Source organism: Balaenoptera borealis (genome assembly GCF_965194805.1).
Source record: "Balaenoptera borealis genome assembly, chromosome: 7".
In the NCBI taxonomy this organism is placed as follows: domain Eukaryota; kingdom Metazoa; phylum Chordata; class Mammalia; order Artiodactyla; family Balaenopteridae; genus Balaenoptera; species Balaenoptera borealis.
The window spans coordinates 124,426,983-124,453,756 of NC_138864.1; the positions used below are offsets into that span (position 1 = coordinate 124,426,983).

The window sequence follows — 26,774 nt, forward strand, 5'->3', positions numbered from 1 at the left end:
TTGGGAGGTCGGAGTCTTAGCCACTGGACCACCAGGGAAGTCCCTCACATTGTATTTCCATTGGACAATGCTGGTCTGGAACCTGTATCTTTCAACCTCTAGATGACTGTTTCTACTATGCTTCCCAGAGTCTTCTAACAAGCCATTCATTTACCACCTATTTACGTGCCAGTTGCTGAGGGGAGATCAAATTGCTGTCTATCTGATGATAAGACCAAAACATAGTAAAGGGTAAAGGTGCTGGTGCATTCCATCTCATGTGCCTCCTATATGGGTTCTTGACTCTACCAACCCCAATGTTGCCTTTCAATAACAAACTTTTCAAGTAACACCCTCTTTCCTGTTTTGAAATAAAGTTCGTATGTCACAAAACCTAACTACACACATAAATTACAAAAAATTACAGTGCAATGACAACAGAAAGAAGAAAGAAAAGGAAATCCTTTATAATAAAAGAATAATGTTATTTCAGAATGCTAGAAAACATCATTAGTCAGACGCTTGTACCTAATGTAGTACCAGCTTGAATGTGACAGTACAAATGCAGACACAACACCATGAATGACATTGCTGTGCATGATACAGTTCTCCAAAATGTTAACAAGTACATTCCTGGACAAAATGAAAGTACAATGTTCCTTCCATTTTCATGATAGTTCCATTCCTTGAAAACTCAGCACATATTACAACCCTGCAAAATTACTTAATTTTTATATATAAAACACAGGCTCAAGGATTAGATGATTGGAACCTTTTTTTTTTTTTTTTCACGAACAAGATTGTTCAGTAGGACATATTTGAAAGCTACGTAGGACAGGGACTTCCCTGGAGGGTCCAGAGGCTAAGACTCTGGGGCTTCCACTGCAGGGGGCGCAGGTTGAATCCCTGGTTGGGGAACTAAGACCCTGCATGCCCCACGGCGTGGCTGGAAAAAAAAAACAAAAACAAAAACAAAGAAAGCTACTAGGACAGATAATTCTTTCTAGTGTGATGCGATCTTGCAATATATAAGACATCTAGCATTCCTGCTCCTCCCCTCAACCATCTGACAACAAAACTGCACTTCCAAATTGCTCCCTAGGGATGTGCCGTCCTGGGTGGGAACCCACCATACTTGTTTGAAGGCCCCGCCTGCCTTCCAGCCTCCCTTGACCTGTTTTCCCCTCACTCACCAGGCTTTAGCGGCTTTGGCCTTCCCAGTTCTCTAGGCCAATCTCTTCCTTGTTCAGGGCCTTCTGTGTTCTGCTCCTTGCCTGGAAAACTTCTCTTCACTTTTTGTCTGGGTAACTTACTGCACCTTTGGATCTCAGGATTCCCAAATTCTCAGTCTAATTCTTCCTGTCCTGTTTCTCCACTGGAGTCTACTTTTCTGCAATGGTTCTTATGACAGTTTGTGACTTCCACCTAAATTTATACTTTTTTTGTCAATGTGTCTTTAATGCCTGTCTCCCGCAACTCTCAGCTACCTGAGGGCAGGGACCATGCCCACCTCGTCTACCACTCCTTTACGATGATCTGGAACTTAGTAGGCAAACAATAAACATTTCTGAAATAACTGAGTGGGTGATGGGGCTCGGGAAGCCCATTGGGAGCAGTCGTCAAGGAGGCAGAAGCGCGCTCACTGAGGGAGAGTAATTTTTTCTAGGGCAGAAGGGAGTTGAGGTTGAAGCTTGCGTCACCTTTGGGTCCGTGCTGGGTTCACTCGGATTAGCGTCTCCGGAACGCACGCCTGCTGCTGGGGGGCGGCGGGGGGCGGGGGGCTGTCGGGACGACCACGTCACCCCACAGCGGGTACGCGCCGCAGAGAGGGGGCGGGACGACCACAGAGAGGGCGGCGGCGGAGCGAGCGGCCGGATGCGGTCACCATAGAGACGGGGACTGACAGCGAGCGGAAGAGGAAGGAACGGGCCAGGCTGTGAGGTGGCAGCTTCTGCAGCGGCGGAGCCGGCGCCTCGGGCCCTGGGGTCTGTTCCCCCTTCCCCGCCCTACCCCTGCAAGGGGCGTCGGGGGCGCCGCTCCGGAGGACAGGAGCACGTCCCAGCCCCACGCCCTCACCCCCACTCCCCGGGACCGGGCTGGCCGCGGCCGCCATACCCCGGCGGCCCGTTATCCGCCCGCCGCCGCCGCTGGCCCGGCTGCAGGGGACTCCCCCCCGTGGGCCTCGGGGTGTCCTTGGTTGTTCTTCGCCCACTGGCGCAGGCAGGGCTTTTGCCCCCGCTGACGGGCCTGAGAACGGGGTCTTTGCCCTCCTCTCCCCGCCGCGACCTCCATTCCCGTCGCCAGAACGAACGGAGTCTCCCTGCCCCTCCTCTACAGCCCCGTGACGCAGCCAGTTTTATTTCTGTTGTGAGACTAACGGCTAACACTCGCTTTGGGCCTTCTTTCTAGGACTAGAGTTGCTCTTTGATTGCTGAGAGGTAGACAGGGGCGCCGGGCTTGACAACGGGCGCACCGGAAGCCAGCCGAGCATCCGTGCGCCTTCATAGGATCCCTGCGTTGTCGCTAGCTGCTTCTCTTCTCGGTTTGCTTTGGTTCGGTTTGGGTACCCGGGGCTCTGGTAACACCAAACACCGAATCGCTCTTAGGCGGCCGGGGTTACTGTCATTGGCCTCCCGTCCCTTCTCAGAAGATGGTGGGCAGCACCAGCCTCTCAGCAGCGGGGGTTCGGAGAAGAACGCCCTGCCGAGTGGCTCCATCAGCCATTGTGCTCCTCTGAGAGGCTCTGCGTGCTGAGTCACCATATCCTCCGTCCACCTCATTAGGTGGGCAGAGCTTCTGTGCGCGGTGCCAGTGGCTCCTGACCACTCCTGACTACTGGGAGGGGTGGGTACCCTAGCCAGATGTCTGCTTAACACTCGGGAATAGAATGGAAAGGCCCTGACCCCATCCCGGTGCCGGCCTGGCCTTCAGCGGCCAGTCAGCAGCGCCTGCAGTAAACTGAGTGAGACGTGCCCCTGCCAGGTGCTCTTTGGGAAAGGCCCGTGGAGTTAGGTTCCTCTAGCCGGGGGCTGTTGTGTTGATGGAGCACGTGCTTTTCCCCAAGCCCAGCTTTATCGGTTGCTGCCATCTCTTGGCTTAGATCCAGTCTACAGATGTATGTAGTCCTTTTGGGGTTAGGTTTGACAGGATTGAGTTTTATTTCCTCCCGTTTTTACTGGAAGCCTCACCATTAGTGGGTGAAATTGATTCTGATATTTACTATCTGGATTGAGGGTTAGATCCAGCACCTTGACAGCAGAAGGCCAGGCAGACATTTCCCAGGGATACTGGGCCTGGAAGCAAACACGCCTTGTTCTCTTGGTGACCTCATTGACCCCAGGTTCCTTTGTTAAAACTGCAGACCTACACCCGGCCAGGTGCCCATTTACCCACTGATCGATCCTTGAGGCTGTGCCCTCTGGGGCACGCACATGGCAGGGCCCACCGCCATGCGACTGAGCTCAGTGTTGGCTCTGCTGCGACCAGCACTGCCCCTCATCCTAGGGCTGTCTCTGGGGTGCAGCCTGAGCCTCTTGCGGGTTTCCTGGATCCAGGGTGAGGGAGAAGATCCCTGTGTAGTGGCTGTGGGGGAACCAGGAGGGCCACAGAATCTAGACTCAGGAACTCAGCTTGACCAAAGTGATGAAGACTTCAAACCCCGGATTGTCCCCTACTACAGGGATCCCAACAAGCCCTACAAGAAGGTGCTCAGGTGAGCGTTGTGTGTGTGCATAGTCCCCAGACCCCGGTTTAGGGTTGCTCCAAGTCCTTGCCTCTGCCTTCACTGGTAATCATTGTAGGCTCCTTGAAGCAATTCTTTACCTTGTTATCCATCAGGGTTTGGTCCAATTTCTTCCTCCTCCTCAGGTCTGAGAAAGCCTCACCCATTGGTGTTAAATTAGTAGTTGGATGTTCTTCAACGGGGCAGGAATTGCATCTAGCCCATCTCCTCCAGCCTTGGCTGACCTCTCCCCAAATCAGGCCCAGTGTCGGCTACTCAGTGGATACTCACTCCAGTAGCTCATGAATATGGATGAGGAGGTCTCTCCCTTCTCTGTTCTCAACTCCAACTCACTAATTCCTAGGGGGATGTATAGGCTGGACACACTGAGTTCCTAAAGATTAGGGAGTTGACCCTTGGCACGCTGGTCTCCCTACAGGACTCGGTACATCCAGACAGAGCTGGGCTCTCGCGAGCGGTTGCTGGTGGCTGTCCTGACCTCCCGGGCCACACTGTCCACTCTGGCTGTGGCTGTGAACCGCACGGTGGCTCACCACTTTCCTCGGTTACTCTACTTCACTGGGCAGCGAGGGGCCCGGACTCCGGCAGGGATGCAGGTGGTATCTCACGGGGACGAACGGCCAGCCTGGCTCATGTCCGAGACCCTGCGCCATCTTCATACACACTTTGGGGCCGACTACGACTGGTTCTTCGTCATGCAGGATGACACGTATGTGCAGGCCCCCCGCCTGGCAGCCCTGGCTGGCCACCTCAGTATCAACCAAGACCTGTACCTGGGCCGGACGGAGGAGTTCATTGGCGCGGGCGAGCAGGCCCGATACTGCCACGGCGGCTTTGGCTACCTGTTGTCACGGAGCCTCCTGCTTCGATTGTGGCCACATCTGGATGGCTGCCGAGGAGACATCCTCAGTGCCCGTCCTGATGAGTGGCTTGGCCGCTGCCTCATTGACTCTCTGGGCATCGGCTGTGTCTCACAGCACCAGGTGACAGCCCTTTCAAGTTAATCCCGGTCCCCAACAAGTTAGTAGTGACCGAGTGACTGGCCTCGAGGCTGGGTGCTGCTGGCACTTTCCCAGCAGCACCCTGGGGCTGTCATCGTGCCTTTTCCAGCCCTGATCACCCCTCTAGCTCTCCCTTGCTCACCTCTGGCAGTCTCAGATCCCTAGGGCCGTCAAAAGTGGCATCTTGTCAGGGACCCTCTGAGCAAGCCAGAAAGGTGCCCCTTACCAGTCCTCCCACCTGGCCCCTTGCCCTCCGCCCCTTCCCTGACACTTGCACAGTCACCAATGATCTGGGAGTGTCGTAGAGATGGCCACTCTCCTGGAGGGGTAAGGTAGCCTAGGAGCCTCCCTTTTGGTTGGTGAAGAGGGGACGATACCAGAGGGGCCCCTCTTCCCAGACCAGAGGATTGGGAGTATTTGCTGGCTTGCAGCTTTCATTCTTCTGAGGAACAGTGGGGTTCTTTGGGGGGTGGGCGGGGGCTAGGGCATCCTTAGTTGCTTAGCTAGCCCTCTCTTTTCCAAAATCCATTGGTGAGAGTGAGGCCGAGGTTGAGGGGACACCAGAATGGGCTCCTGTGCCCTCCCCGCTTCTGCGGCAGTGGCAGTAATAGGTGTGAATGCTGAGCGTGGTCGAGGGTGGTCAGGCCGGGCAGCCCTCCCTGTGTGGCATTGATTGGTCTCATTGGTCCTCTAGGGGCAGCAGTATCGCTCGTTTGAACTGGCCAAAAATAGGGACCCCGAGAAGGAGGCGAGCTCGGCTTTCCTGAGTGCTTTTGCGGTGCACCCTGTCTCCGAGGGAACCCTCATGTACCGGCTCCACAAGCGCTTCAGTGCTCTGGAGCTGGAGCGAGCGTACAGTGAAATAGAACAGCTGCAGGTGAGCCTGGGACCAGGGTTGGAGGTCAGAGGGAGCTTCAGGCGTCCGGGCTCATGATGGCGTGGGAGGGGAGGCTGGGCGAGGTAGAAGGAGGCTGACCATACCCCAATTTAAAATGACTCCAGGGAGAAGGGGCTCTGGGGGGGTCCAGGTCAGTCAGAAGATAATCAAAGCTCCTGGCATGACTTGGATGCACTTAAAAGGGTTTGCAGGTGAGCTCTGAGGACCGGGCTTGGTAGAGTGCTTAGACAGAAGAGTGGTTTGTGTGTTTTTGGGGCGGGGTTTGGGGTTTTTGTTTTTTGTTTTATAAAAGTTAAGTGAATTAATGTTTGTTTGTTTTTAACAACTTTATTGGAGTCTAAGAATAGTGTTTTTTTAATTTTTGAATTTTTTGGCCCCCCTGCGCAGCTCGCAGGATCCTAGTTCCCCGAGCAGGGACCAAACCCGTGCCCCCTGCAGTGGAAGCTCGGAGTCTTAACCACCAGGGAAGTCCCGACAGAATAGTTTTAACTCCTCTCCAGTAGTGCCTCTCCGGCAAGGAGGCAAAAACCTAGAAGTCCCTGAACCTCCAGCACCGCCCTTAGAAGGTCCAAGGGCAGAAGCTAGAGGAACTCTCTGCATGACCGAGGGGCTTGTCTGAGGTGGGGTACAGGTGAAAACAAAGGGCTCTTTACGAGGAGAGCGCGAGTGCTTTGAGTATGGAAGAGAAAGACTGCCCAGCTTTAGGTTTCAGGGTGCTTTAACCTCCACAGAAGCACATTTCCCACCGCCTCCTTCTCACAGCAGTTGTGAAAGGCGGCTGTGATTCGTGTGCCTTCTGCACTTTCTGGATCAAAGAGTGTAAAGTACAGGGAATTAAGCCATGAGCCTCACCGAGTGCTGCTGGGGTCAGGGCAGACCTCAGGCCCCGGGACGCCGGAGCGGGGTAGGGTCCTGACTGACTAGCGGGGCACTAACTGGGCGTCCCTCCCACGCAGGCTCAGATCCGGAACCTGACCGTGCTGACCCCTGAGGGGGAGGCAGGCCTGAGCTGGCCCGTTGGGCTCCCGGCCCCTTTTACACCGCACTCTCGTTTTGAGGTGCTGGGCTGGGACTACTTCACAGAGCAGCACACCTTCTCCTGTGCAGACGGGGCCCCCAAGTGCCCACTGCAAGGGGCTAGCAGGGCAGATGTGGGTGACGCCGTGGAGACTGCTTTGGAGCAGCTGAATCGGCGCTATCAGCCCCGCCTGCGCTTCCAGAAGCAGCGGCTGCTCAACGGCTACCGGCGCTTTGATCCAGCGCGGGGCATGGAGTACACCCTGGACCTGCTGCTGGAAGCTGTGACGCAGCGCGGCCACCGGCGGGCCCTGGCCCGCAGGGTCAGCCTGCTGCGGCCCCTGAGCCGGGTGGAGATCCTCCCCATGCCCTACGTCACCGAGGCCACCCGCGTGCAGCTGGTGCTGCCGCTGCTGGTGGCCGAAGCCGCCGCGGCCCCTGCGTTCCTGGAGGCCTTTGCAGCCGGTGTCCTGGAGCCACGAGAGCATGCCTTGCTCACCCTGTTGCTGGTCTATGGGCCGCGGGAAGGGGGCCGAGGGGCCCCGGACCCGTTTCTTGGGGTGAAGGCTGCAGCAGCTGAGTTGGAACGACGGTACCCTGGGACGAGGCTGGCCTGGCTCGCTGTGCGCGCGGAGGCCCCTTCCCAGGTGCGGCTCCTGGACGTGGTCTCTAAGAAGCACCCTGTGGACACGCTCTTCTTCCTCACCACCGTGTGGACCAGGCCCGGGCCCGAAGTCCTCAACCGCTGCCGCATGAATGCCATCTCCGGCTGGCAGGCCTTCTTCCCGGTCCACTTCCAGGAGTTCAGCCCCGCCCTGGCACCACAGAGATCTCCCCAGGGGCCCCCGGGGGCCGGCCCTGACCCCCCGTCCCCTCCTGGTGCTGACCCTGCCCGGGGGGCTCCCGCTGGGGGCAGGTTTGACCGACAGGCTTCCGCAGAGGGCTGCTTCTACAACGCGGACTACCTGGCGGCGCGAGCCCGGCTGGCTGGTGAGCTGGCAGGCCAGGAAGAGGAGGAAGCCCTGGAGGGGCTGGAGGTGGTGGATGTTTTCCTCCGGTTCTCAGGGCTCCACCTTTTCCGGGCCGTGGAGCCAGGGCTGGTGCAGAAGTTCTCCGTGCGTGACTGCAGCCCTCGGCTCAGCGAGGAGCTCTACCACCGCTGCCGCCTCAGCAACCTGGAGGGGCTGGGGGGCCGTGCGCAGCTCGCCATGGCTCTGTTTGAGCAGGAGCAGGCCAATAGCACCTAGCGCGGCCCGGGCCCCCCCACCCCACCCCGCGCCGCCACTTAGAGCCCTTCCGGCCTTAGCCCCGGCCAGGCGGGGCAAGATGGATGGACCGACGGAGGGCTTGTTGCTGTATTTCTGAATAAGAAAATGTTATTAAAAGTGTCTTCTGCCAAACTGTTTTTAGGTCTAGGGAAAATGGAGTAAGAAGACTGTGAGGGAGGGGGTGGGGGGTTCCCCAGAGGGACCCACTGCCCTCCCCTTCCCCCTCCCTCCCCAGTTACCAAGGACCACACGGCTGTTATCAGGTGAATGACCTTTAATCCAGTCCCTGCCTCACCCGAGAGGCGAGGCCAGGCGTCAGGAGTGATGGCGGAGCCCTAGGGGACAGGGCAGGGCCTGAGGCCCCCAGCGGCGCTCGTTCACAGGGCTCCTAGGTGTTGCGCACAACCAGGGATTGCTCCAGCTCCTGCCTGCGCTGCTGGATCTGTAGAGAAATGAGAGCAGAAGCAGGTTACCGTGGTGCTGGTGAGTGACAGGACGCCCCCCGCCCGCCCTGGAGGAGCACCTGGGAGCAGGGAGGGCTCCCTGGAGCGGCTGGTGCGGCTGAGAAGGGAGGTTTCTCCGGGGGGACACGGGAGGCCTGCGGGGCCCTTCACACCTTGCAATAGAAGTAGCGGCTGACGGCTTCCTGGGACCAGGGCTGGTGGTAGAACTCAGCCCGGCGCTCCTCCTCAGGGTTGCCTGCCACATCTGTCATCACCTGGGAGGGAGCAGTGGGGTCAGCCCTGAGCCCGGACCCCCTCCAGCCCCTGGGAACAACGTTTACTGTTTTCCCGATGTGCTTGTCTTCCATCCAGCGCTCCCTGAGTCCCCTTCACCTTGAGGTCCCGGCTCTGGGAGCGGAGGAGGTCTTGGATGTAGCCTTTGGGGTCTCTGGAGAAGCTTAGCATGAAGTCCCTCTGGATCTTGAGCTGGTTTATGGACTCAATCGTCTCATGGATCTACAGGTAGAAAGACAGAGGCTTTCACCTGGCCGTGCTGATGTGTGAGAGGAAGGGAAAGGGGGGCGCGGTACGGGGGCGGGGAAGGGGTTTGCCGTTGTTCCTCTGAAGGGCAATCCCTCAGGTCCCTGATGCCGAGGCAGTCCCAGGGAAAGGGGGATGGGCGGAGCTCCAAGTAGGAGGGAAGGGCCACCTCCCCTTCCTGTCTCCACAGGCCCACGTTCTTGTCTGTTCTGTCTGTACTTCTGTCACTTTTGGGTTGATGTCCCACTCCAGCTCTGGGCTCTGGCCCCACCTTACTGTCCAGAGCGCTGATCTCCTGCTGGTTGGCCGTGGACAGGAGGAAGCTGCTCATCTGCCCCTTCAGTGGCTCCTCCACCTCCACGTCAATGTCGTAGCACGCCGTCTTCTTCTGGTCCGACGGGTCCACGCTGCCAGGGGAGTCCAGCCCTTGGCGTCCGTGCCGCCCCCACAGAGGCCAAGGGCGCTGGGGCCCGATGCAGGGGGGAGCGGGGGCACGGGGGGGAGGCAGAGGGAGGGGCAGGGAGGCCAGGACCACCACAGAGATTCCCTGTTCCGAGGAGCAGCTGGGGGCCTCACCTGATGACGTGGTTGATGACGATTGGGTCAGGGGGCAATAGCAGAGCTGTGAGGCGCTGGGGAATCTCAGAAAACTTCAGCCGGGGACAGTCAAAAATCTGAAGTGGGAGAGAGAGATCGCTCTTCTGTGCTTGAAAGAGCACAGTTTCCATTCTGAAAAGGCCACGAGAAGCCAGTGCTCACGGGGCTGGGGCCAGGTGGGCTGCGACCAGAGGAGCGCTGACGGGGAGGGGTGTGCAGCGCGCGGGTGAGAGCACAGGCCCTGGGTCGGCCGGCCCGGGTGTAAGTGCTGCTTCCACCGCTCCTGCAACCCTGAGCAACTTACTTAACGTCTCAGCCTCAGTTTCGTCATCTCTGGAAAGGGGATGGGAATGGTATCTATCTCAAGGGGTTGTTAGAATGAAATGAGTCGGTTACGCACAGAGTGCTTGGAACAGTGCTCGGCACGTGGTAAGTGCTCAATAAATATCGACTGTTATTTTTACTACTCAGGTCTATCTGTTGTATTTATTTAAAAACTATTATTAAAAAATATTATTAATAATAATCTCTAGTTTGGTAGAACTCTTGTCAAATCACTTCCACAGCAATTTGATTTTCCTAACTGCCCGGTGGGCTAGAGGGGACAGGTATTGTTATCACCCTGTTGTAAAGATAAGGAACAAGGCTCAAAATAGCTAAGTAATTTACCTAGAGTCTAGACCCAGGACTAGAACTCTGGGATCCCAATTCCAAGTGACAAGAAGTGTTCCCCAAAGCTGTTGGCCTCCCGGGGTTCCAGATCTTCCTCACCTGGAGTGGCTAAGATGGGTGGGCCACCGCAGAGAGCTGTGCCATGGCAGAGCCGGGACTGGGACCCTGGTCTCTGGCTCCGAGACCGTTTCCGACGGAGTCGAGAAGGGAGTGGGGGCGTCACCTTAGTAGGGGCACTTCCCCTACCGGCAGCTCCGCCTGCTGCCCAGGGCGCCGGGCTCGGGGGAGAGGGTACCTGCTGGAAATACTTGTCCCCGTTGATGTATTCCTTGTCGTGGGAGTCCTGCAGCCTGTTGGTCTTCACGTACTGCCACAGGGCCTGGACGATGGCTGAGCGGCTCTGTGTGTGCAGGCCCAGCAGGCGGGCCAGGCGGGGATCCAGTTTGAACTGGGGAGGCTGGGAAAAGGTGACCATGAAAATTAGGTAAAAGAGAGAGAGTGGAAAGAGCTCAGGGCCAGGCGGCTTGGGACTCGGCGGGGATGCGGTGCCTGGGTTCCTCGGAAGCGCGCTCTGGAGAGGGCGGGTAGGGAGGCGAATGGGACCTCCCAGGATGCGCACCTTCGAGGCCGAGGCCCACCCCGTCTAGGAGGAAGGGCGTGGGGGGCTGAGGGCCTCATGTGGCGTCTGGGGGGTGGGGCACACACCTGGTAGTCCAGCATGAGGAGCAGCGTGCAGCGCACACTCAGGTCCCCCGGCCTCTTCACCTGGAACCCGTCCGTCTCCTGCGTTGTGGGCGTCCGGTGCCACTGCCCAGGGGATAAGAGCCGGGTCACCTCACAGGCCCGACCAAGCTGGTGGGGCTACAGCCCTGGTGGCGGGGGCTCCCTCATCCTAACCTGTGCAGCTGACGGGACTGCGGTCTGTGGAAGGGGGGCAGGTTCAAGGGCAGAAGGGGTCTGGGTCTTACCTCCACTAGGTGGTTGTCAGGGCCGTAAAGGTCTTTGTCCAGCTCAATGACCAAACTCTTGAAGAAGGAAGAAAACTTCCGCTTCTGCTTGCTGGGCTGTGGGAGAGGAACGGACCGTGGGGGCGGAACAGGGACCGTCGGGGCAGAATGAGTTGGGAGCGGGCGGGCTGGTCGGGCAGGGCAGCACAGTTAGAAGCAGGCCTCTGGCCAGAGCGTCTCTCTAGACCACCCCGCCCCGGCCAGGGCTGACTTCCTAGCCCTGAGTGCTAGTAGTCTAGTACTGTCCTCGCCTCAGCCCCATACCCACCCCAGGACACCTGGAGAGACCTGGGCCAGGACGTACGTCATCCAGGAGCTTCCCCTCCACCCGCAGCTCCCAGGAGGCAATGCTGCCATCAGAATCCTCAGCATCGGGCTTCGCAGGGTTAAAAGTGTTGGAGATATAAAGACGCAGCTTCCGCTTTTGCTGTAGAAATAAAGAGTGTAGTACAGAGCCAACCCCCGGGGCGAGCTCGCTTCTCCATTCTGGGAATAGGACTTAGCCCCCTCTTCCTGCCCCCAAGCCAAGGCACCTTCATTGGCCTCTTCAGAGCCTCCTGGATGTCTACCCGCTTCCGCATGATGGTTTGATCCAGTTTCCTCTCAAAGGCCAGGAGGTCCATGTAAGCCTGGGACTCTGGGACCAGCTCCCGGATCTGGAAGAGGAGGAACAAGGCCGGGAACCAGGGGCTCAGCCAGCCTTGCAGGTGGAATGTGCGTGCGTCATGTGGTCCCAGGACACAAAGAGTGTGGCGGGGAGCTGGCCAGGTTCAGGGCATGGAACTTTGAGAGCAGGAACGAGAGCTCTCGCCAGGACTCCGAATCCAGCAATAAAGGCCTTGACGTGTGGGGATAAAAACTGCTTCTCCCACTAGGGAGAAGCAGTGCATCTCATCACCAGGGGCGGCCGGAGCACCCAGGGAGGCCAGCAAGTGCTAGGGCTTCACCTCCTCGTCTTGTCCTCTCCCTTGTCACACGGCCTCTGGGTTTCCCTTGGGTGTCTGCAAAGTGGACAGGACGGACCCTGGGGTCCCTGAGACGGGTGATGTCGCTGCCTGCCTCTACCCTGGCTCATGGTTGCTCAACCATGCTACCACCTAGCCAGCTCGGCCTGGGTCCTCTTACGATGCCTGGGCCTTCCGGCCAGCTTCTGTTCCCTTCACTCCCCCTGCCAGCCTGTGACCCCCGAGCCCTCGTCTCCTCTTTGTCCCACGCCTTTATGTCTTCAGACCACTGGAATTCAATCTACTGCACCCCAGACCCAGTATCCTAACCCTATGGCTCCGCTTCTTCCCTCTGCCCCACCCCCTCCCTCTGGCCTGGGGAGCCTCACTTCTTAATTAGCTTTTTGAACAAAAAGTGAAAGTGACTGTGATGCTGAAGCGCAGCTCCTGAGGGGGGAGGGGAGGAGGCATGGGGTGGCGGGGAGCGGCGAAGGAGGGCGGAGCAGCAAAGGGTGGGGGGTGGGCTGGGGGCTGCTGTGAAAGGCACTCACCCTTTGAGGGAGGATTTTGTCAGCCATCTTCCTCCTCTTGGCACTGTACATTTTTTAAAGAAAAAACCAGGTTACCATGGCGACAGATCTGGGAGTAACGAGGCCACCTGCTAAATTATCCCGACATCTCAGCCCGCCTGGCTGGGGTTCCCACAGCCCGCTCGTCTGCCTGCCCAAGGGGCTATGATGCTGGTGTGTGGCACTGGCGCTCTGTCCTCTCAGGGGGGAGCAGAGGTAACCCCGTCCTTTCTCCAGCCTGGGAGCCCCTTTCTGCTCCACCACATCCTCAGGGCCATCGAAATGAGACTTAGAAGGGGCTGGGGGTAGGGGAGCTGCAGAAGCCTTTGAGGAAAGCTGGGAAGGGGGGAGGACAGAGGAGAGGGAGGACGGATTCTGAGGACTCTCTTTCTCTGCTAAGCAGGGGTGCACAGTCCAAGATGGCCTGAGCTCAAAGGGAGGGGAGCTGACAGCCCTGGCCCATCCCTGGAGCAGGAAATGAGGGTGTGAAGCTGGCGAGGACTTGCACCCCTGCCACCCCGGGCTTGGAAGGGGACACTGACGGGCAGGGGGTGCTCATGCCCTTGGGCCACCTGCTAGCAGGGTCCAGGGACACACCCATAGGTATCCAGAGAGAGTGGATAGGACGTCCTCCTGAGGGGTGTGGCTGCGGCTGGACCTGGGGTAGCAGCTGGGACTTGGACTCTTCTTGATCCACTAGCTGCTTCTGACTCCCAGAAGCACCCCAGAAAATCCTTGGCAAGTAGAAATTAGAACCCAGCCTAGAGGATGGCTGCATACTGCCCCCTTGTGGTGTTCTCAACCACTGCCCCCTCTCTGTCCAAAAATCTGTTCTAAGGCTAGGCAAGCAGTTTTCATTAAAGGTCTGATTTGTTTTGAAGAAATTATCTATGTGAAACTCTCCATTTATACAAGATAAATCAGGGACTCTTTACTGTATAAAAGAATGACTCACTTTGCAAAAGAATTCATCATGGGATTCCTATAAATGGTGAATTTTCCTTGCTATGTAAAAAATATTTAATAATGCGGTAAAATCCATATTGCACCTTTTATAGGACTCCATCTGGTGTGCAAAGGGAAGCATGTGTGTTTGGCTAAATAGTGAAACCCAGAGGGGTATCTCTCTTGCCAGGCACCAGCAGGGGCTTTTGGGGTGCCACCAGCTGGCTCAGACAAGTAAATAGGCTGGCCCTTGATGGTTTGGGGGCAGACTTGATCCAGAGGACAGATTATGGCAACTCTTCAACATTTGATTGATAAAGAATCACCCGAGAGCACGATGGGGCAGCGACTGCCCACCCACGGGGCAAATCCCCAGGCTCCACCCCCCTGGCCAGAGATTCTGATTAAGAAGATCTGGAGTGGGGCTTTTAAACAGTCAAGCCGGCGGGTTCTGAGGAAGGCACACTGGACAACCACACTAAGAAACACAGTCTAAAGCTCTGCCCTCAGTCCTAGTGCCAGCCCCGCCTCCACTCCAAAGACTGAAGCATCACCCAGAACCTGGGGACTGGGGTGGAGAGAGGGACAGAGCAGGTGACAAGGAGAAGGGCGCGACGGCCGCAGCCTGTCTCTACGGTGGGCACACAAAGGAACCAGACCAGTGCCCCCTCAGCCCGCCTCCCGGGAGGGCATCCCACCCAGGACGCCTGTTCCCTGCTGATCGTTCTCCCGCTTCCAATCCCGCTCCTCGCCCACCCCGTCCCTGCGGGTCCTGCGTCCGCCCCCTCTGCTCTGGGCCCCTCTTACCTGCGGCTCCGCGCGGGGGCGGTGGGCACCGGCTGGCCCTGGCTCTGGGCCTGGCTCTGGCCGGGCGGGGGCGCTGCTCGCTTGCGGGCGGGCTCCATGCCCGCGGGGGCCAGGCCGGGTCGCACGGCGGGGCTGCCCATGTACGGGGAGCCCGGGGGGCCCATGGGCGCCCCCTGGTGGGGCATCCGGGCTCCAGACGGCATCCCGGGGCGCTGGGGAGGCGGGGGGTGAAGCAGACACAGGCGTCCGCCGGTCAGACCAGGGCCCCTGTTCCAGGCGCGGTGAGCTGCGTCTCTCCCACCCCGAGCCCCCGGCCCGTGACCCTGCTGCCGACGGCTCGAGCGAGGGGTGGGCGGGGGCGCCGGAACCGCGCGGCTTTGGCGGAGGGGGGCTTTGCGTCTCGATGCAGGAAGCTAACTGAAGCCAGGCAACTGCACAGGGCACTGCCAGCCTCGGATCTGCGGAAGGTGCCGCGAAAATGAATATTAATGGCGCCTTTCAACCTTTTTAAAGGATGTTCACATCCACATGCTCCTCTGCAAGACAGTCTGAGCGGGTCCTTCTCTCCCCACTTGACAGATGAGGCAACCGCGGCTCAAGGAGAAGAGCAACCTAGCCAAGGTCATGCAGCTCCTCCCGGCGAAGGCAGCGCTGAGCGGCCGTCTCCTGAAGGGCTTTTTGCTCTCTGCTGCTTCGTTTAGTTTAGGGGCTGGGCTCCCTGCTCGGACTTCTGCTGCCCCTCTTCCTATTCCCTGCTTCCCAGTCCATTTCCTGGGCTGTCCTGCCTTGAACTCACCCTTCCCATTTCAACCCACTCTTCTCTCTGGGCCCCTGCCTTTGACCCCTCAGCCCTGATCCCCACCCCCTTCCTCTGATTCCAAGCCTCCCCAGGCAGGGGCTTTGCTGACGTAGCCCATCCCCATAATTTGCTCTCAAGGTGAAGGCTGGAGGCAACCTGAGGGACTGAGGTCAGACCTCACCAGGATTCTCCGATGGGGGGTGGGGGGAGGCTCAACTGGAGATGGGAGGTCCAGAGGGCTTGGGTAGGTCAAAAGCAGCAACATTTCCTCTTATATCCATCTCTCCCTGCCCGTCCACCCGAATCACCAGAGATGGTCCCATCCTCCAGACCGCTTCTACTCCCCACCCTACCCCAGTGAGGTCAGAAGTCTGGGTTCGCAGGGGGCCACGGAGAGGGAGATGAGGCAGGTGTATTCCTTTGCCGCTACCCCGGTGCTCAGAGGGGATGTAGATGACATCAAATGTATTGAGTGAAGTGGTCCACAGACTTTTAAAACCTCACTTGTCCAGATTCCAGAAGAGGGGTTGGGGAGGGTCTGAGGGGCTGTCAAGTGGAGGGTGGGTGGGATGGGGACTGGAGAGCAGGAAGGAGATTTAGGGAGTGATGGTTGCAGACCCTGTGCCCCTGATACCATTCGAGCACCACCCACTTCACCCCCAGGAGTGCAGCTGCTCCCAGGAACAGGGAGGAGCAGAGCCCTAACCCTGAGCTTGGTGAGTCCCTTCTAACTGCCGACTCTCCCTCCGGTCCCTCCTGCCCTGCGCTATGTCTAACCCTAACCCCCAGCCAGCCAGCTGTCTCTGCCCATCGCCTCCGCAGTGAAACCTGCCTGTACATGTGTCTGCCTCCCCTGCCCCACCTGACCCTGTCACTCACACCTCCAGGGTGGCAGCCCAGAATGGAGCCCACGCCGGCCATTCCCCACCAGCACAGATGGGCCACTGGGAGTGGGGTAGTGGGGCTCCCAGCCACCCAAGAACTGAAGCTCTAAGTTGGCCAAGTAAAAAATCCACGTGTATAGTCCCTCTCCCTCCTAGATGGGCCTTTTAAAAGGGAATCCCCAGGCAGCAAGATTAGGACTGGTCACTAGGCTGACCGAGATGGAAGTTAGCCCAGAGAGCCCAGTGGCTGGAGGACAGCTGCCCCGGGGAAGCCCCTTTCCCCATCAGATGCTCTCCCACTTAACAAGGTCAGTGGTACTCACTGATCTGCTGAAGAGGCCCTGAGAGGGAGACTTCCAGAGCCCCCAGAGGGCTGTGCCAGCCACCAGGGATCGGCAACCCGCACGAAGGGCCAAAATTCTAGGGACTCTGGCCTCTTTTGCTGAGAACGTGCCTTCATTGGGCTCACAACCAAATGTGGCCATTGTAAACCTGACCGTCTCCTCTATATCGGGCTCCAGCACCAGCACCCATCCCAAGTCTTGGAGCCCCTGCCTCTCCTATTCCACAGCCCTTCCAACCTATTCCCATCCTCTCAGGTGCCCTGGGCTCCCTCAGGCTCCCGGTGGACCTTCCAAGCTTGCTTGTGGCAGGACGGTGCTGCCCTGCCCCTTTGGTCTCTAGGCCTCGCGTCCCTGACTCTAGCCCTTCCTTCACACCTTTGAGGCATTAGGGACATCAGCTTCTGGTGGCTGAGTCTGCGAGGGATCCTCAGACCCCTTAAGTTGGGGTCTGTCCCTAGAGAGGGCCCCTCTCTGGCCTTGATGGCAGAGGCCGTCAGCAAAGCCCCAGAGTCTTCCTGCCGGGATGCAGAGGTTGTTCAGCCCTAGGGCTTCCTGCTCACAGTGACTACAGGGTCACCTGCTCCTTGCTCCTGAGACACAGAGAAACACTGTCCCAACGGATTAACAGACAGCCCAGGCCAGCGATGCCGTGTCCCCCACCCCCACCCCCAGGGCAGGGGTAACACCTGGGCCCACAAGGAAAAGAACGGAAGACAACACGTCGGGTACCTAGGGGAGCCCCTACCTGGGGGGTACAGTCCCCAAGTCCCACCCCCAGCCCCTGACAGGAACCCATGCAAACGCCTCCCTTCCCCGCCCGGGCACCCAACCCCGGCCAGCCGCCTGACGACGTGTTCGGGTGCCAGGGCGCCGGCACAGTCCTGGGGCTGGGCCGCGGGCCGTGGCGCTCCCGCTGGAGGGGTGGGAGAGCGGGAGCCCCCCTCCCGGCCCCTCCCGACCATCCCTCCATTCAGCCCGAGCCAGCTCGCTCTCCCTCCCCCGCTAACTTTCCCCCACTCACCACCCCATGGACCAGAAACTCAAAAAGTTTGCTTTTCGTGGCTTTGCGCGCCCCTCCGGCAACTTCGTCCGCGGCCATCGGGGTGGGCTCAGCGGCTCCTCTCACTCTCTCTCTCTCTCTTCCTCTTTCTTTCCCTTTTCTGCCTTTTTTTTTTTTCCTCCAACTCTCCCCTCTGAGTCCTGCTGGGCTCTCTCACACTTCTACTCGAGCGGAGTGGGGAGGGGGCCCCTTCAGGGCTGCCCTGACGGCCCACGGCCCACGCCGCCGCCGCCCGCCCGCCGCCGCCGCCGCCGCCGCCGCCGCCGCCGCCGCGGCTGCCGCATTCCTGCACTGATAAGACAGAAATAGTCCGGCGGCCCGGGGTCTGCCTGTTGACTCGGCGGGGACAGAAAAGCCTGCCTTTCCAACCCTCGCTGGCCAAACAGCGCAGATAAGCGGCGAGGCACGCCGGCCAGCCCGGCTCCCGGGCGCTGGGCAGCGGCACTGCAGCCCGAGGCCGCCCGAGGGCCGCGGGGAGGCGGCGCGGGGAGGGGACGCGAGGGGAGGTGGCGGGGGGCTCGCCGGCCCCCCGGCCTCTCGCCGCAAATAGTTTCTCGGTTAGGGAATTCGCCGGCAGGGCCAGGCAGGGAACAGTCAGTTCCAACTTTGCCCCCAAGTGGCTCCTGCTGCATTTCTGAGGCCCTTTCCCCAGAGACCTGGCAGGCCAAGTAGGGAAACATTCGCTGGAAGGAATCCGGGGGGAGCCGGAGCCCGGAGGAGGCCTCTCTCCTGCACCGGGGCGGCAGGCGTGGGTGTGCCCCGGGAGGCGGGGTGCCCCTGCGTCCACAGATGTGTGCGCCCTTGTCTCACCCGCCGTGTGTGTCTGCACCCTCGTGTGGGCACGGCTCGGGGCTGTGGGTGTGGATGTTTATGTGCGTGCACACACAAATGCCTTCTCTGTGTGCCTCCCTCCACGAGAGCCTCCGGCGCGCGCGCGTGCGTGCGTGTGCGTTTGTGGCGGGACACGGTGTGTGTCTCCCAGCCCTGCGTGAGTCTATTTCGGGGTACGTGAGCCTTTGTCTCTATGTGAGAGAGTGAGGGCAGTAGGGGAGGTATTTCGGAAACAGGGAGGTGGATGAGGCTCGTGAGAACAGGAAGAGAAGCCGTGGGGGCAGGCCAGGAGCCGGCGTGGACGGCTGGGGTGGGGGGCGGGGAGAGGGAGGTGAGCAGGACCCGACGGTTCTGGAGTCGGGGGTGGGGTAGGGGACCCTGAGGTGCTGGGGCGCTGGGTATGGGAGGGCCAGCCTCAAGACCCCAGAGAAAGCAGGGGTAGCGGTGGGGCTACGAGGGAGCCCCAGAAGGGGTGGTGTGGAGGGGACTGGCAGTCCCTGGGGCGAAGGAGGGACAGGATACAGGAGGGGCAAATCCTGAGATTCCCCAGGCCGGGAGCCCTGGCCCCGCCCATGCCCCCAAGGCCACACCCCTCTCTCCCCCTTCTGGAGGAAGAGCCCCAGGGCTTTGGGACAGAGTGGGTCAAGTTTATGGGCCTCCTGGGGTTGTACTGTCAGTATCCAGGTGAGGATGGGGCAGTGCCTGGGGGAATTTGTTGGGAAGTTTATTTGAAGTTAGATACTGAAGACCCAGGATTACCCTGGGGTGGGGTGGGGTGGTCCTGACCCTCAACCCTTCAGAATGCCTTCAGAGGTCAGGACAAAGAACCAAGGGAGTGTTCTGGCTAGGGAGCCTTTTTTGCCTGCAGCCTGGTTTCCTTGGGCCCCCTCGTGCTTCTGGTTGTCACCGCCATTTAAGTGCCCACTGTCAATCCCCCGAAAGGCTAGAGAGGGCATGTGGTCCAGGATGCTCCTCCTCTACCGCCAGCTTAGCAGGGGGCCTAGAGGTCCCCTTCCTACTACATCTTTCCCCAGGCTTACCCCCACCCCGACCCACACTCTCAGAGACTGGGCCCTGCTGGGGTGGGAATGGGTGGGTGTTTGCCATAGGCCATGAAGGTGGCTGCTGGTAACCTGGGGAGCTAACCTCTCCAGTCTCTCTGCTAACTTCCAAAACCCCTTGCTCATTCCCATTCCCAAGCCTCTGCTCCTGCTGTTCTTTTGCCTGTCCTAATCACATTCATTCTTTAAAGCCCGGCTTGGGCCCCACCTCCTCCAGGAAGCCTTCCCTGGTCCCACTCCTGTGCACAGATCTTTCTGTTCTCTGAATGCCCACTGCCATCTACCATGGCCATGAACTGGCACTTTACTGACTAATGTCTCACGTTCCCTGCGTTTCATGTGTGTTATGTTTGGCTTTCCAAATAGGCTGCAGCCCCCTGAAGTCTGAGGCTGGTCTTAAGTGCCACTCTCCCTCCGTGCCTGCACACAGGGACTGGACATGACCAGTGCCTGCTAACACTTGCAACCACCCAAAGCTCAGTGGCCCAGTGGACAGAGCTCATACTCTGCCACTTACCTGAAGCTGTGCCTCACCATGGGCACCCCGCCTCCCTGTGGGTGCTTCTAGCATGGACATGTGACACCTTGGAGGTTCTGGGGGACAGGGACAGGGGCAGACACCTCTAGGGTTTATGTAAAGCTCCGAGGTCTCAACTCTTGGAGAGGCCTTTTGGGAAAAGAAGACAGCAGAGGAGGTGGATCGGCACAGTGGGAACACCAAGCATTTGTGAGGGGGCTGGTCTTGGTGCTGGAGATTGCAGGAGGTGGTTAGGCCAACGGATCTGGTGCCACCAAGGTGAGTATCACTCAGGTCCATAGATAACAGCCTCCTGGGCCACCCCAGGATGAGGGCCTCGCCCTGCAGACCCCTCTCTGGGAGACATCCTTACGCATACACAGGCAACAGATATATAGGGCATACCTGCCCCCAGGCACACACACCAATGCAAACACCAGAGGAACAAGGAGACACGTGGATTTGCACACACAGGCACAACGCGATCACCAATGCAGCCCGCTCACAAGGCCTGAGCCAGCAGACACGTGTGCATGCTGCTTTTACAGGGGCGACCCTAGGTGTGCGGACACCGGGGAGCCTTCAGACCAGAAAGCAGAGGCGCCAGTGAGGGTGTCCCGGGCCAGGACTCCCACCTCACAAAGGCCAGGCTCCCCAACGGCTCAGCCCCAGAAGGGCGCTCAGCAGTGCCACGCCGCCCGCCGGCTCCTGCGTCCTGCCGGGTGGGAAGGAGGCCCGGGGGAAGCCCCGATTCCAACAGGCAGGGGCCCTTCCTGCCGGCTCAACCCGGCCCTTAGGCTCGGCCGACCGGCCCAGGCCGCGCTCCGGGCAGGCCGCGCGCGTGTCCGGGCAGAGGGCGGCCGCCCGGAGCCGGAGTCCCCCCTGCCGTCCCCCCATCTCGCCTTCCCTCGCCGAAGCACCACCAGCACCAAATGGCAAAGCGCCGCTCCCCGCGCAGGGAGAGATGCGCCGCGGCCGGCGGGACGGGCTCGGCGGCCCCCCCACGACGCCCGATCGGGCGGCGGTCGGGCGCTGGGGGGCTCGTCCGGGACCGCGGCCGCCCTCCCTCGCCCTCACCCGCCCGGTAACCGGGCAGCGGCGGGAGCCGGGCCGGAGCCGGCCCAGGCATGCGCACTGCGGCCTCCCTCCCGGTGAAGGTCAGCCCAGGGCCTAGCTGCAGGACTCAAAGGCGGCGGTGGGGTGGAGGCGGAGGAGGGAGGAGGGATGCAGCGGAGAGACTTAACTCCTTCCCCGCAGGAGGATGGCCACCAAGGCTGGGGCCGGAACCCGGAGTCCCACCCTCCCGCCTTGTGCGGAGGTCCCGCGGCGGGCACACAGCTCAGGGGGAGGGGGAGGAGGGAAGGAGGGGGAAGCGGGGCGGGGGGTTGTGGGGGGGGGGAATGGAAAGAAGGAGGCTAGAAGAGGAGGGAAGCCGGGAAGGGGAGAGGGAGGAAGGCGAGGGAGGAACAAAGGAAACCAGACTGAAGGGAGAGACCTCTTTCCGCCGCCTATATCCCTAGCAATGAAGCTTTCCTTAGTGGCATGAAATTACCGTCACAGACTGGGGCGTGTGTGTGTGTGTGTGTGTGTGTGTGTGTGTGTGTGTGTGTGTGAGTGAAAGAGAGAGAGAGAGAGAGAGAGAATGAAGTGAGACCACCTGGAGCTTTCAGGCTGAGGACCCCTGATTTCTGTGTCTGGTCCATCCCTAAACCCAGCCAGCCCACACTTTCTCCTCTGGTCACTAAACCCCAGGGCATGCCAGGAGGCCCAGAGGCAGCTCTGATCCAGCCTACCTGCCTGGTCCAAGTCCCAGGCCCCCAGAGAACCCTGGCTAGACCTTAGGGCCAGGCCCAGCCCCCAGGGCTGGGTGAAGGGGGGTCTGCACCTCAGGCCCACCTCCAGCGAGGGGCTTCCTCCAGCCAGCAGACAGGACATCCGCAGACATGACCGCCGCGTTGTGGCACAGTCCTGCCCCTCCTCCTGGCTACCCCCACTGCTCTTCTCAGGCCAGAGCAGCGCTGGTCACCTCCCTCCTTGTGTGAGAATGTTTCTGTGCCCAGGACATCGTCTGCTACTATCAAGGGGGCTGTCTCTGTGTCACTTCATCTTTCTATGTCAGTTTTGCAAGCACAAACAAGAGAGACAAATATGATAGAAAGAAGCAAAAAAAAAAGAAAAAAGAAAAAGAAAAAGTAGGATGCCAAAACCATCGTGTGACCTTGGACAAGTCACTGTACCTCCCTATCCCTCAGGGAGTGAAGCACTGGGCCTCTTGGGGCCCAGAGGGAAGGCCCATTTTGGATTCACAGCCAGTTTTCTCTCACTCCCCGCAGGGCCACCATTAATCAGGTGGTCCCATGTAGAAAAAAACGAGCCACACTGGCCTGGACCCCTTCTGGTGAGGATGGGGTCGGTCTGTGGGGTGGTGTTTATATGGAATACTGATAGGTGCTATAACTGCCCCAGCTGGCTGCCACAGCCTAGGGGGTAGAACATAGGGTGGGGCTCTGCCTGGAGGAGGGCGGCAGGCAGGTAAGTATCCCACAGAACTATCCTTGCTCCCCACCCATCTTCCTCAGGACTCACACTGGCCTGTCTGGCTAGATTCGGGGCAAAAGCAAGAGGGATCCGAGGCCTCAGAATCCTCAGGACTCCAAGCAGAGGCGAGCCTCTTCCTCTCTTCTGGGAGCATAGGTGCCTACCTCGCTCCACCGGCCTGGGGAGACCCACCCATCCCCATACACCCCCTGTGGGGCTGCAGCCATCACTCCTGCCCTGCTTGTGCCCCGGGGCTCCCAGACCCCAGCCATCCTCTTTCTTGGCAGACAGGAGCCCCATCCCAGGGCTTCTGGTTCCTCTCCTCTTTCTCCCACAGCTCAGTGCCCCCTGCTGACCAGGATAACGTCCTGGTGGTCAGCATCTCAGTCTTCCCCCCAGGAAGCTTCTGAGGCCTCTGCTACTGCTCTGACCAGGTGGCCGGAGGGATTCCTGGGAACCAGTGCATTCTGAGGTCTGGGATGTCACCTGAGTGAAGAAAACTGAATACACAAGGAAGATTCATATATACACTACCAAATGTCAAATAGATAGCTAGTGGGAAGCAGCCGCATAGCACAGGGAGATCAGCTCCTGCTTTGTGACCACCTAGAGGGGTGGGTTAGGGAGGGTGGGAGGGAGACGCAAGGGGGAGGGGATATATGTATATGTATAACTGATTCACTTTGTTATACAGCAGAAACTAACACAACAATGTACAGCAATTATACTCCAATAAAGATGTTAAAAACAAAAAAGATTCATCTGTATTGCCTTAAAGATTTTCTGGGGGGAATTAAGCCAAGTGGAAGTGGGCAGTGGAACGTACAGATGAAACATCCACGGAAGCCACACGCGGGCCTGGTCTCCCCATGTCTTCAACTTCATTAGGAGGCAAGGGCAAGCCCTGCTCACAGGGTCTGAAAGGGCACTTTCTACTCTGCCCCCTCCCCTCCTGACGCAACGCTGCCTCTCTGCCCTGGTGGGGGTGCCTGCCTTCCTGTCACCATGCCCTTGTTCCCACTGCATCAGGCGCCATGGAGAGCCCCAGGCTCCCCTCAAGTCCTGCACCCCGGCTCCACAGGGCTCTGTGTGCCCCTCTTCCGCTGCCATCTCCCACCAAGCCCTTCCCTGTGCGGTCTGCCGGAAGGAGAATCTCCAATACACTCGGCTGCTTCTGTGAACATCCCTTTTGCCTTCTTGTGATGGAAGCTGGGCTCCCTGCTGAGTAACCCCCCCAAACCCTCCATGTGGGGGGCAGTGGTCTTCCCAGAGTCCCCACTGCCACTGGCCTCAAGGCGGGGTAGGTACCCTCCTTGCCCCTCACTGCTGCTTCCAGACCCCTGGCTTTGCATCTTACCCCCACGTACGGCGCCTTCTTTTCTGGAGCCTTCTAGCTCCTGGCTCACAGTCACTCCTCTGTCACCCCTGACCTCTTCCTGCTGCTCTCCTGGATCCTCAGGGACAGCCCTTCCCATACCCCAGGGCTCTGGGTTCCTTGGCCGCCTCTCCTCCAGCGACCCTCCACCCTCCCTCAGTCACTCATGCCAGTGTCACCTCTTGGACCCTGCCATTCCACCACCTGCAGCCCCCCCCATCTCAGTCCTAAGCTCCCCACTCTCGGACCACCATCTCCTTTTTGTCAAGCGCCCTGACCCCCAAAGCCTGTGATGCCACTGGAACCGCTGGTCTGTTTCTTTGACCTGCATCCCTCATCACAACAACACCGCCCTGACATATATATACTCTTTTTCATTTTTAGTTATGGTAAAACATACATAACGTAAAATTTACCATTTTAACCTCCTTTGCGTATACTCTTGACTCTCTTACTTGAGTTAAACTCGGCTTCACCAACTCCTCCCCTGCACCCCAGGACCTGAACATGGCTGGAGAGACACACCACCACCCTAACCTGGTCTCACTGTCATTTCCAGAGCTTGGACTTCAACAGGCCTCATCCTGCCCTGCCATCCCCCTCTTTCCCTAGACCATTCAGGTCCTTTCCCGCTCCCACTCCCCTATGTGAGTTTTCCACATCTTCTCCCTCCTCCAACCTCCAACTCCTCCTCCCCCCCTCCTCACTCCCAGCTGATGCCCTTGCTTCCCACTTCCCTGAGAAAACAGAAGCTTCTGAAGAACTTCCAGAGGTTCCCACCACCTCCTCCCATCTCCTGGCAACTCTCTCGCCTGGTCTCTACAGCTGAGTTATCTGTGCTCCGATCTAAAGCCGGCCGTCCCCTTGCATATGAGCTCCTGTCCCCTCCAGCACACTCGAGGGCATCGCTCCAGCAATTCTCCCCCGCACCATCACATCATCAGCTTAGCTCTCTCTATTGCATTGCTCCCATCAGCATGCTAAAGCACTGTCACCTTCCCTGAGAAACACTCACATAACCTGCTTATCCCATTGGTTACTGCCCAGTTGCAATAAAATTTCTCAAAAGAGTTGTCTACGTTTGCTGTCTCGGTTCTCCTCGAATTCCAGTCCCTCCAGGCGCACATCTCACGGCTCCACTGAAAATGCTCCCGTCCGGCCGCCGCCGATGACCCCACGTCACCAAGTGCAACCGTCAGTCCTCGGGCATCACCTTGCTTCTCCAGCCTCAGCATCCCGCACAGTTGATCACTCTCTCCTCTTTTAAATACTCTCTTCCCTTCGCTCGTAAGACACTGCCCTCTCCTGGCTTTCCTCCCGCCTCCCTGGCTGTTCCTTCTCCGTCTCCTTGGCTGTCCGGCCCTCTTTCCCTCTCAGGGTCGGGTGCCCCAGGGCCAGTCCTTGGTCCTCTTCACTGCTCTACAATCATTCTTTGGAGATTTCATCCATCCCCCAATCTCAGAGTTTTAAATGCTTTCTATATGTTGACAACTCCCATTTTCCTCCAGCCCATTTTCTCTCCCAATCCTTGGACTCATGTATCCAGTTGTCTGCTCACATACTGTCGATTCCACCTGGACCTTGAATAGATACGCCCACGATGAAACTCCTGCTCTCCCACCTCAAACTTGCCTCACTACCCACGGACCTCACTCTCCTTCCAGCTGCTCAGGCCCGTGACCTTGGCACCATCCTGGAATCCTGCTTTTTTCTCACATCCCACATCCAATCAGAAAGCAAGTCCTGTTGGCTCTGGATCCAGAATCCAACTCCTTCTCACTTCTCCACTGCTACCACCCTGGTCCAATCCATCAATAATGAACAGCTTGCTTCCAACCTGGCCCCCAACCCTCTATTCTCAACACGCAACCAGAACGGTCCTTTAGGAAGGGGAGTCAGATGGCGTCACTTCTGCTCGAAACCCTCCCAAGGTATCCCCCCATCTCATTGCCAGTGAGATTCAGGTCGTGCAGGTCCCCGGACCCAGTCCCATGCCACTCTCTGCTCCCTCTGTGTCCTCACCTAATGCATCTCCATCACTCTTCTCTCTGCTCCAGCCTCTGGCCTCCTCGTGGCTCTTCAGAAACTCCAAGCACTCAGCAGCCTTTAGGGCTTGAAGCCTGCTGTTCCCTCTGCCAGGAATGCTCTTCCTCCAGCTAACACTGTCGCCTCCCTGAAGTCTTGGTTCCAATGTCCCCTTCTCAGTGGGGCACTCTCTGTCCACCCTATTAGAAGTCACCGCCTGCCCCTCCCCTGCCAGCTCTTTATCGCTTTCATTCTGCTGGGTTTCCTCCCCGTCCTGCACACCTTCCTCCATCCTTTATAACCTACTTACTTATTACGTTGAGCGTTTCACTTCTCTCTCCCCCGTTAGAATGTAAGCACCCCAAAGGCAGGGATCTTTATGCCTTGTTCATGGATAAATCCCAAGGAGAGACCCCAATATCTCAAAGGTGTGGGTAAAGAGAACCCACTCCAAGTCTACTTGGGATTGCCAGCGTGCTTCCAGACGCTGGGTGATGTTACAATCCGGGCTCGTGTTTCGTAGGATTAATAACACCATCTCAGACGTGGGAGTCTGCTGTTGCACAAGCACTTTCACACACATCAACCTGTCTAACTGACAGAGACCCTACCGGGTGGGGGCTGTAAGGAGCTGTGTGACCTGCCAGAAGTCGCTGTGCTGTTACAGGCTGGGGCTGGGGCTGCAGAATGGGTCTCCCAACCTCAGGGTCCCTGGCTTCTCTCCTTCATCTCGACCTGCCTCTCCGATGTCCCCTCGCAGAGCGCCTGCCTGCTGGGGACACCACACACACACACACACACACACACACACACACACGCACGCACGTGTGCCCCTCCACCTTCCCCAAACACCTGCTTTTTAAAGAAGGAAATCAAGATCCCCAGAGGCCTGTGCATTTAAGCTGAATTAC

General features: G+C 58.7%; 2 protein-coding genes across 8 annotated transcripts in view; one reads left to right on the forward strand and one right to left on the reverse strand.

Annotated features, from left to right (window-relative positions):
- Nucleotides 1–1,826: 1,826 nt before the first annotated feature.
- CHPF2 (chondroitin polymerizing factor 2) lies at nt 1,827–8,037 on the forward strand. 4 transcript variants are annotated; one of them, XM_082398953.1, is made up of 5 exons: nt 1,827–1,964; nt 2,586–3,691; nt 4,140–4,704; nt 5,417–5,599; nt 6,577–8,037. In XM_082398953.1, the coding sequence occupies exons 2-5, from the start codon at nt 3,411–3,413 to the stop codon at nt 7,882–7,884; spliced, it is 2,337 nt and encodes a 778-aa protein (XP_082255079.1). In that variant the 5' UTR covers nt 1,827–1,964; nt 2,586–3,410; the 3' UTR covers nt 7,885–8,037. The 4 variants fall into 4 exon arrangements, with proteins under 4 accessions (XP_082255079.1, XP_082255078.1, XP_082255077.1 ...); XM_082398952.1 differs by having other exon boundaries at nt 1,849–2,762; nt 3,341–3,691; XM_082398951.1 differs by having other exon boundaries at nt 1,854–1,964; nt 2,389–3,691.
- Nucleotides 8,038–8,161: 124 nt separating this feature from the next.
- Nucleotides 8,162–26,774, reverse strand: part of SMARCD3 (SWI/SNF related BAF chromatin remodeling complex subunit D3) — a 33,187-nt gene continuing 14,574 nt past the window's right edge. The window contains exons 1-13 of one of the 4 annotated variants that reach the window (XM_082398975.1): nt 17,478–17,796; nt 14,430–14,641; nt 12,660–12,702; nt 11,698–11,820; nt 11,453–11,591; nt 11,126–11,292; nt 10,863–10,964; nt 10,453–10,614; nt 9,465–9,562; nt 9,160–9,295; nt 8,742–8,864; nt 8,522–8,623; nt 8,162–8,347 (exon numbers count right to left, since the gene is read on the reverse strand). In XM_082398975.1, coding sequence (XP_082255101.1) covers nt 8,294–8,347; nt 8,522–8,623; nt 8,742–8,864; nt 9,160–9,295; nt 9,465–9,562; nt 10,453–10,614; nt 10,863–10,964; nt 11,126–11,292; nt 11,453–11,591; nt 11,698–11,820; nt 12,660–12,702; nt 14,430–14,641; nt 17,478–17,555 — 1,539 coding nt within the window. In that variant the 5' untranslated portion in view covers nt 17,556–17,796 and the 3' untranslated portion in view covers nt 8,162–8,293. Of the gene's footprint in view, nt 8,348–8,521; nt 8,624–8,741; nt 8,865–9,159; nt 9,296–9,464; nt 9,563–10,452; nt 10,615–10,862; nt 10,965–11,125; nt 11,293–11,452; nt 11,592–11,697; nt 11,821–12,659; nt 12,703–14,429; nt 14,642–17,477; nt 17,797–26,774 lie in introns of those variants that run through there. The other 3 variants (XM_082398977.1, XM_082398978.1, XM_082398976.1) reach the window with 3 other exon arrangements.

Excerpts from the sequence above, each read along its gene's own strand:
- CHPF2 (XM_082398953.1), top strand. The coding sequence starts at position 3,411 with ATGGCAGGGCCCACCGCCATGCGACTGAGCTCAGTGTTGGCTCTGCTG. Across the intron at positions 3,692-4,139 it reads CCCTACAAGAAGGTGCTCAG|GACTCGGTACATCCAGACAG; the intron begins GTGAGCGTTGTG and ends GTCTCCCTACAG. Across the intron at positions 5,600-6,576 it reads GTGAAATAGAACAGCTGCAG|GCTCAGATCCGGAACCTGAC; the intron begins GTGAGCCTGGGA and ends CCTCCCACGCAG.